The 17,517-nt window shown below is 38.0% G+C and overlaps 3 protein-coding genes across 4 annotated transcripts; 1 reads left to right on the forward strand and 2 right to left on the reverse strand.

Moving 5' to 3' along the window:
- The first annotated feature begins 98 nt into the window (after positions 1-98).
- On the forward strand, positions 99-8,106 carry LOC106745159 (cationic amino acid transporter 2-like). Of its 2 annotated transcripts, XM_014620611.1 has the most exons (13): positions 99-482; positions 551-670; positions 1,042-1,220; positions 3,969-4,212; positions 4,911-5,195; positions 5,385-5,489; positions 5,668-6,046; positions 6,216-6,355; positions 6,432-6,534; positions 6,753-6,901; positions 6,989-7,155; positions 7,368-7,476; positions 7,540-8,106. In XM_014620611.1, the coding sequence occupies exons 1-13, from the start codon at positions 428-430 to the stop codon at positions 7,662-7,664; spliced, it is 2,160 nt and encodes a 719-aa protein (XP_014476097.1). In that variant the 5' UTR covers positions 99-427; the 3' UTR covers positions 7,665-8,106. The 2 variants fall into 2 exon arrangements, with proteins under 2 accessions (XP_014476097.1, XP_014476015.1); XM_014620529.1 differs by lacking the exons at positions 99-482; positions 551-670; positions 1,042-1,220 and adding an exon at positions 3,557-3,669.
- Positions 8,107-8,236: 130 nt separating this feature from the next.
- On the reverse strand, positions 8,237-11,760 carry LOC106741863 (transcription termination factor 2-like). Its single transcript, XM_014614297.1, is given in 11 exon segments — positions 8,237-8,381; positions 8,455-8,654; positions 8,759-8,926; positions 9,009-9,355; positions 9,512-10,016; positions 10,109-10,329; positions 10,491-10,616; positions 10,703-11,048; positions 11,132-11,280; positions 11,368-11,575; positions 11,695-11,760. Coding segments are annotated over 11 exon segments (2,481 nt in total).
- Positions 11,761-13,557: 1,797 nt separating this feature from the next.
- On the reverse strand, positions 13,558-17,508 carry LOC106745255 (transcription termination factor 2-like; the record flags this gene model as incomplete). The annotated part of the gene is made up of 10 exons (XM_014620738.1): positions 13,558-14,183; positions 14,262-14,461; positions 14,564-14,731; positions 14,821-15,167; positions 15,305-15,806; positions 15,900-16,117; positions 16,262-16,396; positions 16,478-16,964; positions 17,152-17,306; positions 17,388-17,508. Coding segments are annotated over 10 exons (2,481 nt in total), but the record flags the coding sequence as incomplete, so codon positions are not given.
- Between the last annotated feature and the right edge of the window lie 9 nt (positions 17,509-17,517).

The following is a 17,517-nucleotide window of genomic DNA, read 5'->3' on the forward strand; positions in this document are numbered from 1 at the left end:
AAACCGGTAATAACTTCACGCGAAGTATATCGCACACCTCTTAAAAAATCTACTTACGATATATTCCAAACAGAAATCTCGCCTCTTTTCGTGACTCACTTTCCTCTGAACCTTGAAACGAGATGGCGCTATTTACCGTACATCACGATCTTGGATTAAAGTGCTCAGATATCCCCGATGTAAATTAACCTCTCGTTTAGCACTTCGTCGAAAAGTAAAATCCAAGTTTGAAGGAAATTAAGAATTACATTCTCAATTATTAATGCTGAGCAACACAAGATTGTAAAATTATCCCGGTGCCCCGAACACATAGTGCCTACCGTTACGATCCGTCACTGACGCATCAGTCAGCTGCATTCAAAGTTGGTGGATCGCTTCTCGATCGTATCACGGTGAAACTCGATCAGGTTATCTCACGTACAGCGAAATGCCGGACTTTAACTGGCGTATCGCGCTGCTCGTTATCTTCTGCGTATCACTCGGTAAGTATTTAAACCTCATAAAAGATTTCTCTTTTGGTTCTCTATATATGACGAATGTTTTACCGCAGGCCACGCCCTGGAATGTTACGTTTGCACAAATCAGGAGGGTAATCAAGACAAATGCCTAAATACCATCAAAACCTGCGAATCATACCAAGACGTCTGCTACACGGAAATTAGATGGGGAAGTGAGTGCACGCTTTACACGCTCCTCTATCTTTTCATTTGTGAGGTTATGTGTAGTACTATGCGTAAACTTCAAGTACACGATCCTTATCGCTTCACTTCAGCACAATAAACAACTATCGTGCAATCATCCTCAAGTAGAAACGATAAGGAGACATTTACTTTAATTAATGAATGTCACAGTTGATATCTTAATACCAGTGCTTGAGTACTTTGTTTTCAATAGAATGAACATAATTTTTCTAATCTATGTGATAACTGAATTAACACATGTAATCATGCATACATTAAATATTTTTGTATCAAATAGCATGTATATTTTTGCACTCAGCAATATATATATTAATAGTAAATTCAATCTGTGGTATTGCAGGTACACCATACTGGTCGCAGGGTGCAAAGAAACAATTTTATGTCTCTAAAAACTGTACCACCAAGAAGGACTGCGAAAGGCAGCAGCGGATTAATATGCCTGATTGCACACATATTTGGTATCAGGACTGGAAATGTTCACATTGTTGTCTGGGTGACAGGTGTAATTATTATGTCATAGTAAGTATGATTCGATCTGTAATTTGTGGAAGATGAAAATACATTGTTAACAAATGCTTTGTTATTTGCTTCAGTCTGCCAGCAACAAAATGAAATTGCATAACAGCATACTTGCTGCAACAATTCTGACCTCATTATTGGGCGCATTGAGGTTTCAGTGACGATCTGCAGAGGTACAAATAATCATGGTGTATAAGTAATGATTATGATATGATTAACTGACGTTTTAGTCAGTCAATGAATCTCACCACTGCAGACTGAATATGCAAAGTTCATTTTTTTAGTACAACACCGGCTATTAACACTTTGTCCTAAGCCCGAGTATAGGTAGCGCACAGACGACAACTGCCATTCCATACGTTTCTGCTGCTTTTAAAGTGCTTTTTTCACAATTAAAATTGATGTATTGGTTACTAAATTACAACGATATACATTAATAATGAAAATTTTCTGATAGGCATCAAAATTGTCCAGGATCCCATTAATAAATCATCTTTAGGGCCTAGGCTTCAAAGTGTTAACGAAGATTTTACCATATAATTTTACATTTTTCTAACATGTTTGAGTAGATTAAGTTTTATCTAATCTTATGCGAATTATCATGAATATATGAATTATCAAGTTATCATAAATATTTGCATTAATGTGCCTTATAATGCAACATGTCTGTAGATAAAAATTTTATTCTGACAAACAAGTAACTTTTACATGATCGTCGATTAACTTACGAATGTTTGTTGCAAGTTCGAAGTTTATATGATCTTATATTGTATAAATTAATTATCACTAATCTGACTGTATGTTATCTAGTGAGGAACCACGACTGTATTACACAACACTTAATCCGTCCAATTGCAATAATATTTCATTAGGATATGTAATATTCCGTAATATTTTTATAATATTCTTTGTTATATGTATGTAGAATATAGTTTGTCTCTATTTTTAAATAAAAACTTCATTTACAATTTGCTGAGAACACTGAGTTTCTACTCCATAACGGATAAGCGGATTTATGGCGGACTACGATTGCCTTATCATACAAAAAATAGTACTTACTCGAAGTATTATAGTTCGCCGAACGTCGCAAGAATTCTTCGTATTCGCGAGCAAAACACACGTCGCGAACTGTTAGAAGACGTTGAACTTGGAGAATGATATGTATCACTTGAAAGATCGTATCAAATCCCTATCTCACCGGGGATAATCGGTATCTCTGCGTGCAGATAAGCGAAACAAAAGCTAGTTATTATATGCGTTGAAAACACTTTCGAGATCGCAAAGTCGCCGCGTATCGTATAATTATCAGTAGCGTGCCTGTGCTATTGGAGTAACGACGTGACAATTTGGTGGACGACGTAGACGAGGAAACTTCGCTACAGGTAAGAAGCTTACTTATCTACATATCGGAAGTGCGGTTATCGCGCCGCAAAAACAAGAATAGAAGGAATTTCGCAAGCCGGTAGACGTTATTATTTGACAAAATAAACAAGATAAGCGTATTGTTCTCGCGATATTGCCAAATATCGATAACTTCTATCCTCGTGCCGCGTCGACCGAGTGATTTGCGTTAACGCATTTATCATCGTGTTCTTGTACAGGTGAGAGATTGTCAGGCCAGAAAAGGGGAATTCGTGGGAAAGCAAGATGGAATTGTCATGGGATTTCTCGAAAGTTGAACTACGCTATGCTAGGCGTGCGCAACGAACGACGTGTGCGCGAAACGATACACAAACTAATTCAGCCGTGCAAAGTTCACCGTATTTCCACGAAAACCATACCTGCGTCCTTATTTCTAAGGTGTCAATGATTATCCTTGAAGCAGACTGACCGTTTATATAACAATATAAACGTACGTGACGCTCGATGAGAGATTGTAGATAACGCCACAACTAAAAATGTCCGTTCCGTATTTCGCGTACCATCTCGATTAAATCATTAATTTCCGCTATCGTGTTTTCTTTATGAAAAACGCCTCGATAAAATTAGCATATCGATTTCTCCCCGGTTTCTACTCTGCTTAAAATCCTCACAGCATTTTAACAGGTCGCACAGATCGCGATATGCCGAATACGCACGCGAGAGGTGCGACTCGAATGATCACGATCGCGGATCGCGAAGAGAGCTTGATCGGGAAACATTTAAGCGACGCGATGGAAGAGATGAGGACGCGTCAAAGTGTCGATGAAGTTTGGTTGTAATAAATGTCGAGCGGAGGTTCGCTATAGGACCGTTCTTTCAGCGGCGCGACTTAACCAATTGAGCGCGCCGAAGAGATCTCCGACGCATGTCGCGCTCTTGATTTATATAAAGGCATTTCAATTAATCCCCTTTAGTCGCGCGCTTACTGTTCGACGGACAGTTCGTAGAATATTCCGATTGAGAGTGTCTCATCTGAAGGAAAGAAAAGAAAGGAACGATGGATTCCGTTGTCACGCAGTTCGTTGAGGTGAGACGCCGAAATTCTCTTCGTGCCTCGCTTCCACACGCAAATAAGGGAATACATACGCGAGACATTGAGAATGAAGAATGTGTATCATCATGGAATCGGCTTTTTTTTCTATTAAGAAGGCGACTAATAAAAAATGAAATTATCGCGCGACTGCAGCATCGTCGAATCCGATTGATCTTTGAGCCCGTACGGGAAATCGTGAAATTCGAAAAATCTCTCCTTAGTTCGTCTCTCTTCAGCATGTTTTCAGTTTTAAATACACTTTAATTCAACGTGTCTGCGTTCTCTCGTTTCAGTTGTACAATATGAAATGGAAATGCGGCAGCATATACAAGGCCTTCAGCCGCAAGAAGGTGATAGACATCGTCGTGGACTCGAAATTGTCGCGATGTTTGTCGACCCTCGATCTCACAGCATTGGGAATCGGCTCCACCATGGGAGTGGGTGTCTACGTCTTGGCAGGATCCGTTTCAATGCTCACCGCCGGCCCGGCGGTAGTGATTTCATTCGCCATCGCCGCAGTGGCATCGATGTTCGCAGGTATGGTGCCCCGATAGGAGATAAGAAGCAGACTGATTTCGGTTCGTTATCGCTTATGTTTTCCTTTATCTCCGTTATGAAATATTTGATTACGAAAAATTTCAAATCTATCGCTTCTCCTCCTCAACATTGTAACATTGGCCGAATTAGCGTCTCAAGTCATTTTCATAATATTATCTAACGTCTCCAATGTGTATCCTTACTTTTGCTTCATGATTTCCTGTAGTCGTCCAATTTCCTGGATAATCATCATGGCCCTGTGATTCCTTCCTCTCGGCATCCTGATCGTGAAACACTCGTTTCGGAGAAATTATTCAAAACGAGTTAAATGATTCAGAATTCAAGAAAAGAGAAGAAATGCGCACGTGCTAAATCGCACGTGACACAGCGTAGATAATGCGAAGGTAAACGCTGAACAAATAACGAACGCCAAGACTTATTTTGTCCATCGCTGTCTCTCGCTGTAGATCCCGTGTTGTAATGCAAGCTATGCAGAAAACGATAGTGTAAATGCTCGCCGAGCATTGTTTCACTGACAAGCGAGATAAGCCGGAGATGTTACCGTCTCCGGTTGCGCAGTTTCTTAGGAAAAAGACGAATCGATTATTCAGTCACACGAATTAATCAATTGATCGATCGTTACAGTTTCGGTATCAATTAACGCTGTTTTCTCAGATATTAGATTATCATCTGTGCAGGTGTCTGTTACGCTGAATTCGGCGCAAGAGTGCCACGTGCTGGATCAGCGTACGTTTACAGCTATGTCACGATGGGTGAATTCGTGGCGTTTATCATCGGCTGGACTTTAATATTGGAGTACGTAATCGGCACGGCCAGCGTAGGCCGTACCCTCAGCATGTACGTCGATGAGCTCTTCAACAACACCATGAGGCAAGCCTTCACGTCGGCGGCGCCGATGGACCTCGGCTACATGTCACCTTATCCGGACTTCTTCGCTTTCTCTATCACCCTAGTGTTTGCGGGTAATTAGACGAAGTGTTTCAACGCACGCAAGCGATACATTCGTTGCTTTATCGCTATATATCGTCTTTGTTGTTAAATACCGATAAATGGCAACTTGTGAATTCATTGCACGATCGAGAAATCTGTAATTATGATTTAAACATCGGAGAGAACAGGATGATTCGAGCAATTTACGATCTTCTTTTCAGCCGCGCTTGCCTTCGGAGCCAAGGAGTCCTCGTTGGCGAACAATATCTTCACTGTGGTGAATCTCTCAGTCGTGCTTTTTGTAGTGATCGCTGGATCCTTCAAAGGTATACTTTTCGTTCGTCTCCTTGAAAGTTCAGTTTTTAGATATGTTACGACTGTAACGTCGTTATAGTTTTTCACTGAGATGAAGTGAAATAAGAAATGGCAATTGTTGAATTTTCAACTTCTAATTTCGTCTTTTTAATAATGACATTAATCTAATGATTTTGTAACGGCATGCAGCTGACATTAGGAATTGGGAAACGAAGCCAAATTGCACGAAGGACCATTGTCCCTACGGGACCGGTGGATTCGCTCCTTACGGTGTGTCAGGCATTTTAACTGGCGCGGCAAAATGCTTCTACGGATTCATCGGTTTCGACTGCGTGGCTACCACGGGAGAAGAGGCGAAAAACCCAAAGAGATCTATTCCGATTGCTATCGTCGCGTCTCTGACAGTAGTCTTCTTGGCATTCTTCAGCGTCTCGATAGTGCTCACCACCGTGCTACCTTACTACGAGCAAAATCCTGACGCGCCGTTTCCGCATATGTTCGACACGATGGGATGGACTTGGGCGAGATGGCTCGTGTCGGTCGGTGCAATTTGCGGACTTTGCGCCAGGTAATCCAAGAAAGAAATGATTGATTCGAATTGGAGAAAAAACCTTCAAATATATGGTGGGCGCGCACTTACTTCGCAAGAGCAACGTTCGCATCTTGGATATGCTGATTTATGCATATGTAAAGTTTGTGGCGTGCAACATTTTGAATTGATCGAACAATTATTTCAGTTTGTTAGGCGCAATGTTCCCGCTGCCGCGAGTGATCTACGCGATGGCTTCGGACGGACTGATATTCGCGTGGATGGGAAAAATAAACTCACGATTCCAGACGCCGTTGTTGGGCACGCTGATCGCTGGACTTCTCACAGGTACGTCGCGATTCCTTGCGTCATCTTCCTTGGATCAATTAGAGTTGCATTTAATCGTTCACGTGAAATGTTGCAGGTATTCTGGCGACGATATTCGAACGTGATCAGTTAATTGATATGATGAGTATCGGCACGCTGCTCGCGTACTCGATCGTAGCGGCTTGTGTGCTTGTCTTACGGTGAGAAATTTAAATAAATTGATTAATCAGACTGAAAACAGTATGCGACATTCACGACTGATTTCGCAAGATTCGATCAGCTTCGATTAACTTGTTTTTAATGCTGAAATAAGAAGAGAGTCAATTGAACCAAAATCACTCGACCTCGATGAAATCGGTGGCATAATCAGACAGCTCGGCTCGTCAATTAACGAAAGTAACAGGCATTTTTCTCGCAGATATGAAGAGAGTGAGGCATACGAGAAAAAAGGCGACCATGATCCAAGGACCTATGCCTACATCGTTAAGCAACTGGTGAATGCGAATAGATTGAAACACTCCACGAAACTCACCGCGCAGATCGTTACTGCTCTCGTATTTTGCTACAGTAAGATTCGTCGTCGTATCCGTCGCTGCTTCCGTCGTTCAAAGTGTCATCTGATACACTGAGTTTTTTTGCCACTTTGTTTTGCAGTCATCTTTTGCATCGGCATCACCCTTCTTATTACGCAGTGCATGGAAGAGATCGGAGCGGTTAAAGCGACAGTCATAGTACCACTCGTCATTCTTGCCGTTGCTCTCGTAATCACACTCTGCTTCATATACCTTCAACCAGTTTCCGGCAAGCAGCTCTCGTTCTCGGTAAGATGTACTCTTAAATAAAAATACGAAATCAATTTCGTCAATATCATCGCATTAATCCTAATCAGTGATGCCAATCACGCGTCGCGCACACAAGCGTCGTGCGGTCGTGACCCCTCTGGAATTTAACGAGAACCACCGCGCGACGCTTGTGTGTGCTGTAGCTCGGTGCCATCATTGGTATCATTGATCCTAATGTCGCATGTTATCAGGTGCCGCTGGTGCCGTTCTTACCAGCATTCAGCATTCTAATCAACATTTATTTGATGATGATGTTGAGCGCACAAACATGGTTACGATTCATCGTGTGGACGGCAGCTGGTACGTTTGTCGCAAAAGATATAAGCGTGTACTCACGAACATAATAATTTATCTTTATCGCAGGTATGTGCATATATTTGTTCTATGGAGTATGGCATAGTATCATAAGACAAAGAAGACTGCCAATGAAGGTTGCCGACAACGCTAACGGCGAGTGGAAAAGCGCTGACCTTCCAAGCATCACGTGATAAGCCAAGAAGAAATGCATTTACAATTGCCAACACACTCTCGTTACATTTTAACTTAATTTATTAATTAGACTGTAATATTGACCAAATCATATAAAAATTTTAGCTTTAAAAACGGAATATTATATAATGTTTATATAATTATTAGGGATCTCTATGATACGATGTAAACTCACAAATCATTATTTACTTTTGTTCCGTTTTGTGCTTATATTAACATTAACGACATGCGAGTAAAATTTTAACAATATTATATATATGAACATATATATATGTATGTGCTAAAAACAAAACCTACATGCACTAGCTTGCATTGATAATCAAAATCTGACAAGTCCATTCGCATTTCAAAGATAAATTAATATGCTACTTATTGAAAAATAAATAAAAATTGCAGACCTATCTGTCAGTTATATAGTGAAACGAATATACGTCGTAGTGAAAATTAACCATATAACGTAAGAATGTTTTGTACGTTTAAAATAAAATAAAATGTTATATAATAAACAATGTCTTATATGAATAAAAAATCAATAGATTGCCATATAATACTCTGTTCAACGTAAAATAAGTTAAAGAGCAAACAGCGACTTGAGGTCGTTGAGCGTGAGTTTTGTAGCCTCCTTGCTGTTACCGCTCAGTACGTTCCGCGCAATAGCCAATTTTCGCTCTTGCAGCGCTTTTATACGCTCTTCTATCATATTGCTGCAAATAAATCTGAAAGAAAAAAAGTTCAATTTTAAAAGATTCTTCAAACTTGATGCAGTATACTGAAACTGTGCGCACTCACTTGTAAATATATACGTCCTTCTTCTGACCGAAACGGTAAATCCTATCCTGTGCTTGCGTTTCTAATTGCGGATTCCAATGAATATCGAACAACAACAAGTGATTTCCACCCACTAGATTCAGCCCGACATTTCCAGCGGTAAGAGATAGCAATAAGATTCTCGGGTTGCAATTTGGTTTGTTGAATGCCTCTATTATAGCCTAAAAAACGTATCAACACGTATTTTTTGTTACACAAGATCAGATGAGAGATAAAAGATATGTCAATATCTCATTTAATCATGGAGTTATCATTTGCGACGTACTGGTCGATCTTTAATGGCAACACTTCCCGTGAACTTGGCAAATGTAGCGCCTGCCATCAACTCCAAGTGCGAAGCTATAACGTTTAGCAAAGTGGCCCATTGCGAAACAATAATAAGTTTGTCATTTGTTAGCAGAATTTTCTCGACCATGTCGAGTAGAGCTTGCATCTAAAATTCATTACGTATTGCGTTAATCGCACGCGACTAAAATCGATCGTTAAAGATTTTCCAGCAGCTAACTGCCACTTACTTTAGAACCAACGCGATCATCATCGAATACCGGATTCTCAGCGGTAAGCACATTCTGAACTATTCGATGATCGATGCCGATTTCTTCCTCCTTCTCAGAATTCTCATGACTATTGATTCCATGAAAAAATATGTTGCTCAACTGCGATATTAACTCGGGACTCATATTTCCCGCATTCATTATTCCGCTCATTTGCATTTCTTCCTGATCGAGCATCGCGTGGATCAATGCTGGATGACAACACACCTGACGTAATCTTAGCAATAATACCAGAATTTCATATACTTTTACGTCGGCGTGCATCGCCAATAGTATCTTTTGAGCATTCGTAAACTGCGTATTTTTGCCTGTAAATAATTAGAAACAAATTATCGCGTGAGCACGCATTTACTGGAATAAATTTTAAAAATCTTCAGTCATTAAGCATGCAAGGCACAAAATTTTATATTAAAGTTGAACATTTTTCTGTAGAATCCTACGACGATATCGAATATTTGACTTACTCGAACTTAAAAGTAAAGCTGGCTCATCATAATTTCCGTCAAAAGGATCGAATCTATACTTTTTTTTCGCTCGTTGAGTAAAGAATTGTGCAAAAAGAGTACGTGAGTATATTAAAATCTTCTCGTACACCAGTTGCTCCTGCGGATCGAGATTCACCGTTACTTCCTCTACACACTTATAGGGTAAACAACCTTCTAAACAGCCTTGCGATTGCAATCCTTCCTTAGTTCGCCGCAACATTAACGTTTTCATGACGATCGCCAGTCGTTGGTGGCCGGCCTCGTTTCTGTTTTCCACCCATCGCTTCCACACCCGCAAATCATTGAAAGGCGTGCACTGCAGAAACTTCAAAATAGAATACAGGTCCATTTTCTTATTTTGTATGGGTGTGCCAGTGAGTGCCCATCGTTTATCCGCTGTGAGCCCGCAAACTCCTACGGCCGCTTGACTCTTGTGATTTCTTACTATATGAGCTTCATCGAGTATCACTCTTTTCCAATGAATCTGAAGATAAGTTTCATCTCATGATCAAATCCAACATTTCGCAATAATTAATATTAGTAAGACAAACGACATTTTCACACGTCGTGGGATACCTTAAATAAGGTAGAAGTGATTTTAAATTCGCGAGCAACTATGTTGTACGTCGTGATAACGATGTTATTGTTCCTTAAGCGGATAGGTACGTTCTCCCGATTACTACCGCGATAAACTTGAACGGTCAATAAACCGTGTTTGCATTTGTTCTTCACTTCTTTTTCCTATTGCGATAATATGGACGCCGGACATATTATGAGAGTGCCACCTCTCACGTAACCTGCGAATCGCGCGAAATCGAATATAATTATTCCGATAAATTATTCATATTATAAAACGCACTTATGTTAATGTTAAGTAACTACTAGGTGAGATGCTAAGATTCTTAACATGAAATAAATCTCTTACATGAGTCTTGATATAAAATAAGCTTTTACATACGCAAAGGCTTCTTTCTGCTCGATTCGTCGTCAATGTCATCGCTTTCATCGCTGGAATTTTTCTCTCCGAGAGTAGCCAGGATTAAAGATATCATAGTTAGAGTTTTGCCTAAACCCATATCATCAGCTGTGGGCGAGAAAAATTCAAATTAGGAAAATGACAAAACATCACAAAATGTGGACATTGATATAAAATTATTCTAAAATACTCACCTAAAACACCGCCAGGCGGTCTTTGCTGCTCCCTCCATTGAAGCCATTCGAGAGCATGTTGTTGATGTGGCATTAACGATACGTTCAATCCTCTCGGATCTTCGGCCTTCTCATCTTCCGATGGAAGAGCCACGAGAGATCCATGTAGATCTTGTAAACGCTCGACTGTTAAAGCTAGCTCCTTATCCCTTGTCTCTTGTGCTTTCTTACCGAGTTTTTTAAATTCTGGATATGTGGTGGACTTCAGCGATATATAATCAATATGCAGATATGAATCATCTGTTCCATCAGAACTTGCGTCCTCGTTCGAGAACATTGATTCCCTTTTTGAGAAGAACGTTTCATTCTTCACAACAGTTTTCTTAATATTAGAATGTTATCTTAATAATTTTATACCATTAATAATATTGAAATTATATACTATCATACTTTTGTTGCTGTTAACTTATCCTGCAAAAAGTGCATATTGCCAATAGTAGTCAATGACCTTTCTTGTGCTGTTACTGGATTCAAATTTTCAACATCAGTTTCTTGGTTTGCTGCTAATTTGGATCTACTATTTTCTTCAGAATGAGAATCTATATCATATATTCATCATATATCGTAAATAAATAGAATTTTCTTTATTCAAGAAGGATCAATCTGTTTTGAATAAGTAAAATTACCTGAATCAAGCGTAATAGTTGCAGACACATTATTAGATGTTTCACCATTTCCATTTATTTCTTTAAATTTAATTGCACTTTTTACATATGCAGTATCATAATGCAAGGGATCAACCTTATCGACAGATTCACAGAAACTATCAAGTTTTAATCTTTTCATGTCTTCTCTAGTATTGACATTGAAAATTTCCTTCTGTTTTTGGCCTATCTTTTCATGTGATGAATATGAAATTGGTGAGTCTATAAAATAGTACAGTGTCGAGTAAAAATTTCATTAATTATTTATGTATGTGAACATCTGAAATATAACATTCATGTATATATTACCATAATCTTTAATATAAGTTCCATTTGAGTCATCACTGTTATCATGAGATATCTTATATTCTTCATTGCTTCTAATTTCACCACTTGTACTGCCACCAGAAATTATAATTCTATTCTTTTCAAATATTTGTTGAATCTTTTTCCTTAAATCAATTGGTGTAATTTCACAGAATCGATTTCTGTGGACATACGTCTTTCTCATTATAAATTATTATTACATATTATCATAATGTTTTTATTCGAATAATTAAACTAACAGAGTAATAAAACAATTATTGGTGTGAAATCACATGGACAAATATGATTAATGATGAAGTTTGACAGGATATAATAACCATGCAAATATTCAATAATTGTTGTGTTGAAGGATAACAAACAAAAAATATGTAACATAATATACCTAACAAGTTCAAACGTGTTTACGTATCAAGATATTAGTGGTATCAACTTAAGAATAATCAGCAAAGTACTCAAATCATTACAGTATGTCAATAATCTCTTTTTTTCTACCAAACGTAACAATGTTGCAAAGAAAAAGCAATGACAGTCGAATTTATCTTTTGTACCGTGTTTGCGAGAAAATATACTTTATTATGTCGCGTCACGATTTCGCTACTGCTAATACAGGGGCTATTTTTTGCATAGAATATTTACATTACATAACGGGATTTGACCTCGACAAAACAATACAGACTTCGTGGTAATACTGACTTTCTTGGCATATTCTGCGATACAACGGCATCATTTTTGTTAATCTCATCGATCAGGAGCCGTTGCTCTAAAGAATTCGGAACAATGTTCTCGTCTTCATCGCTCGAAATGACAAAGGATTCACCGTCGAAACGGTAACCTCGTGACGATCGCTGCCATTGCGCAAAACTGTCATCCGTGCTCATTGTCGATTGAATATAACAACGAATAATTGTCACGAACTTAACAGGGCTACTCTATTATTCTCTGACATTCACTTTTAAATCAGACGACTCGCACTACACCAGCGCAAGCCGACAATTCACAGCCAACTGAAATTTTGAATCTACCAATAACAATTGACGTTCGGAACTATCGAACATTTCTCGATATAAGAAGTGACATGGCTTCGATACATCGAAAGTTGTTGCTGATCCCGCATTTTTAATTCAAATTTAATAATTATCTCGAAAATTAAGCCGAATTCAATGAAAGTTTGAATCATTGGTAAAAATTTCTCAAATTCCTCTTTCTCTTCATTATGTAAGAATCGATAAATATATTTCCGAAAATCATACAGTTGTTTTATAATCCGTGGCAGACAAAATTTAATTGGTCGTAATTTTGAAAACAAAATCATATTCTTAAGACAGGTTGAAAAATATTTTACGGTTTAAAACTTCAGTTCCCAGATACATTAAGGCGACAAAACTTTACTGTAGTTTTTCAGACTTGTACATTGTAGACCAAACTTAAGTGTCATGTGATAAGTCAACAAATATATCGTAATTTTCTATACACTTTCATTTATTTTAACTTATTGGACTGTAATATGGAAATCCATCATATAAACTTAAAAAACGTGGAATATTACATAATATTGAAATAAATATCGGGGTTCCCTATGATACGATAAAATCGCAAAAGCATTTTTTACATTTCTTCTTGTGTTAAGAAATTACGAGTCATTTTTTTTTAACACAAGAAATATAATTGAACTAATATAAAAGATATGTCTTATATTAATAAAAAACCAATAGATAGTCAAATTCGGCCGAACTAATCGATAGTCATATTTCGATAGTTGGTTATTATCCTTTTCATATTATATTCTAGTCATTATAAAGCATAAATTAAAGAGCAAACAGCGACTTGAGATCCCTATGATACGATAAAATCGCAAAAGCATTTTTTACATTTCTTCTTGTGTTAAGAAATTACGAGTCATTTTTTTTTAACACAAGAAATATAATTGAACTAATATAAAAGATATGTCTTATATTAATAAAAAACCAATAGATAGTCAAATTCGGCCGAACTAATCGATAGTCATATTTCGATAGTTGGTTATTATCCTTTTCATATTATATTCTAGTCATTATAAAGCATAAATTAAAGAGCAAACAGCGACTTGAGTTCCCTATGATACGATAAAATCGCAAAAGCATTTTTTACATTTCTTCTTGTGTTAAGAAATTACGAGTCATTTTTTTTTAACACAAGAAATATAATTGAACTAATATAAAAGATATGTCTTATATTAATAAAAAACCAATAGATAGTCAAATTCGGCCGAACTAATCGATAGTCATATTTCGATAGTTGGTTATTATTCTTTTCATATTATATTCTAGTCATTATAAAGCATAAATTAAAGAGCAAACAGCGACTTGAGATCATTGAAAGTAAGCTTCATGACTTCCTTGCTTCTGTCGCCGCTCAATACGTTTTGTGCGATAACGAGTTTTCGCTCTTGCAGAGCTTTTATGCGCTCTTCTATCGTATTGCTGCAAATAAATCTGAAAGAGGAGAAGTTCAACTTTAAAAGATTCTTCAAACTTGATGCAGTGTACTGAAACTGTGCGCGATGTACTCACTTGTAAATATATACATCCTTCTTCTGACCGAAACGGTAAATCCTATCCTGTGCTTGCGTTTCTAATTGCGGATTCCAATGAATATCGAACAATAACAAGTGATTTCCACCCACCAGATTCAGACCGACACCTCCAGCGGTAAGAGATAGTAATAAGATTCTCGGATTGGAATCTGGGTTATTGAAAGACTCCATTATAATCTAAAAAACATATCATGTTTTTGTTAAATAAGATCAAAAGAGAGAAAGAGAAATGACTCATCAATTTCTTATTTAATTACGGAGTTATCATTCGCGACATACCGGTCGATCTTTAATAGCAACTCTTCCTGTAAACTTGGCAAACGTAGCACCTTTCATCAACTTCAAATGCGATGCTATAATATCTAGCAAAGTGGCCCATTGTGAAACAATAACGAGTTTGTCGTTTGTTTGTAAAATTTTCTTGACCACATCAAATAGAGCTTTCATCTGAAAATTATTGTGTATTACGTATTATATTAACCGCATGCGGCTAAAATCGATCGTTAAAGATTTTCCAGCAGCTAACTGCCACTCACTTTAGAACCAACGCGATCGTTATCGAATACCGGATTCTCAGCGGTAAGCACATTCTGAACTATTCGACGATCGATGCCGATTTCTTCCTCCTCCTCAGAATTCTCATGGCTATCGGTTCTATGAAGAGACATGTTACTCAACCGCGACAATAATTTGGGACTCATACTTTCCGCGTTCATTATCTCGCTCACTTGCATTTCTTCCTGATCGAGCATCGCGTGGATCAATGCTGGATGACAACACACCTGACGTAATCTCAGTAGTAGTACCAAAATTTCGTGTGTTTTTACATCGGCGTGCATCGCCAACAATTTCGTTTGAGCTTTCGTAAACTGCGTCTTTTTGTCTGTGAGAAAACAGGCGATTGTCGAGCACGTATATTAAAATGAATTTTTAAAAGTTTTATTAAATCATTGAGCATGCAAGGTATAAAAATTTTATATTAAAACTTCTATCTCATGCAGAATCTTATATTCAACTTACTCGGATTTGAAAGGAACGTTGGCTGATCGTATTTTCCGGCGTGCAGTTCGAACATGTGCTGTTTCTCAGCACGTTGAGCCAAGAACTGTGCAAAGAGAGTGCGAGAGCAAACTAAAATCTTCTCGTACACCAGTTGTTCTTGTGAATCGAGTTTCACTGTCACTTCCTCTACACATTTATTGGGTAAACTCTCTAAACGGCCTTGAGATTGCAGTTCTTGCTTGGTCCGTCGTAACATTAATGTCTTCATGACAGTCGCCAGTCGCTGATGGCCGGCGGCGTTTTTATTGTCCACCCATCGTTTCCACACGCGCAGATCATCGAAAGGCGTGCATTTCAAGAACTTTAAAACAGAATACAGGTCCACTTCCTTATTCTGTATGGGTGTACCAGTAAGTGCCCACCGTTTACTTGCCAAAAGTCCACAAACTGCTATGGCCGCTTGACTCTTATGGTTTCTTATTACGTGAGCCTCGTCGAGTATAACTCTCTTCCAGCGAATCTGCAAGTAAATTTTAACTCACGGCCAAGTCCAATATTTCTCAATAGTTGTTGCCGATTGTAAGCCAAATGACATTTTCACGTCGTGGAATACCTTAAATAAGATAGAAGTGACTTTAAATTCTCGACTGACTATGTTGTACGTCGTGACAACGATATCGTTCTTCGCCAAACGGGTAGGTACGTTCTCTCGATTGCTACCGTGATACACTTGGACGGATAACAGACCGCGTTTGCATTTGTCCTGCACTTCTTTTTCCCATTGCGACAGTAAGGACGCCGGGCATATTACGAGGGTACCATCCGCATGACCTATCGATCGAAATTATAAATAAACACTCCAACAGAGAATATCCATATTATGTATAATGCACTCGTGTCAAATTCAATAATTCGATGGGAGGTGCTGAAATTCTTGACAATGAAGCGAGTCTCATAAACTAAGCTTTTACATACGCAAAGGCTTCTTCTTTTCGTTCCACCCGCCGTCACTGTCGTCGCTTTCATCGCTATCGACAGAATCTCTCTTGTCAAGAGTAACCATGATTAAAGATATCATGGTTAGTGTTTTGCCCAAACCCATGTCATCGGCTGTGGGAGAGAAATCTATTTAGAAAAATTACAATATCATAAAATGTCAACGTCAGTATAAAATTATTCGGAAGTATTCGCCTAAAACACCGCCAGACGGTCTTTGTTGCTCTCTCCACAGAAGCCACGCGAGAGCATGTTGTTGATGCGGCATTAATGGTACTTTCAATCCCCTTGGATCTTCGGCCTTTTCATCGTCGGACGGACGAGCCACGAGAGATCCATGTAGATCTTGTAATCGTTCAACTGTTAAAGCAAGCTCCTTATTCATAGTCTCTTGTGCCATTTTATCCAGTTCTTTTAATTCTGTAGATGTGCTGGGTTTCATCTGTATATCATCAACATCCAAATATGAATGATATGTTCGATCAGAACTTGAATCGTCTTTGAAGAACAATAATGGTTCATTTTTCACGATAGTTTTCTTAATATCGGAATTTTGCACCAAGGGTGTGTTTTTCAATTCAAGTTTTAATAGCTCAATCTCTTCTTCGCATTCTCGCTTACTTTCACGCAATTTTTCCCCTTTATCTTCTAGTACTTCAACATTACCACTACAAAGTATCAGCTGAAGAAAATGATTTATATTCTATATACTATTACTATTCTATATACTATTACTATTCTATATACTATTTATAATATATTACATACTTGTTTTCTTATAGTTATCGAGAATCAAATTATGTATAAACTGTTTTCTTCGGCATATCACAAAATTATATTACTAATATTGAAATTATATACTATCTTACTTTTGTTGCAGCTAACTTATCTTGCAATAACTGTAATTTGTAAGTAAATATTGTTCTTTTTTGTGCTACCACTGGATTCACATTTCCAACACCTATTTCCTCCCTTGCCAAGGATATTGCTAATTCAGGTCCACCGTTTTCTTCAGAATCAGTATCTACAGGTTTATCATATCATTAATAGAAAGAATATTCTCTGTTCAAAAATCAATTTATTTTGTGTGATAAGTAAAAAATACCCGAATCAAGCACAATAATTGCAGATACATCATTTTTGTTAGATGCTTCACCTTCCAAATTAAATCCTTTAAATTCAGTTGTATTCTTTGTACCTAGACTATGATTATGTAAGGATTCAATTTCATCAAG

This window comes from Dinoponera quadriceps, unplaced genomic scaffold (assembly GCF_001313825.1).
Source record: "Dinoponera quadriceps isolate SergipeBrazil2010 unplaced genomic scaffold, ASM131382v1 scaffold119, whole genome shotgun sequence".
NCBI classification, from domain to species: Eukaryota; Metazoa; Arthropoda; class Insecta; order Hymenoptera; family Formicidae; genus Dinoponera; species Dinoponera quadriceps.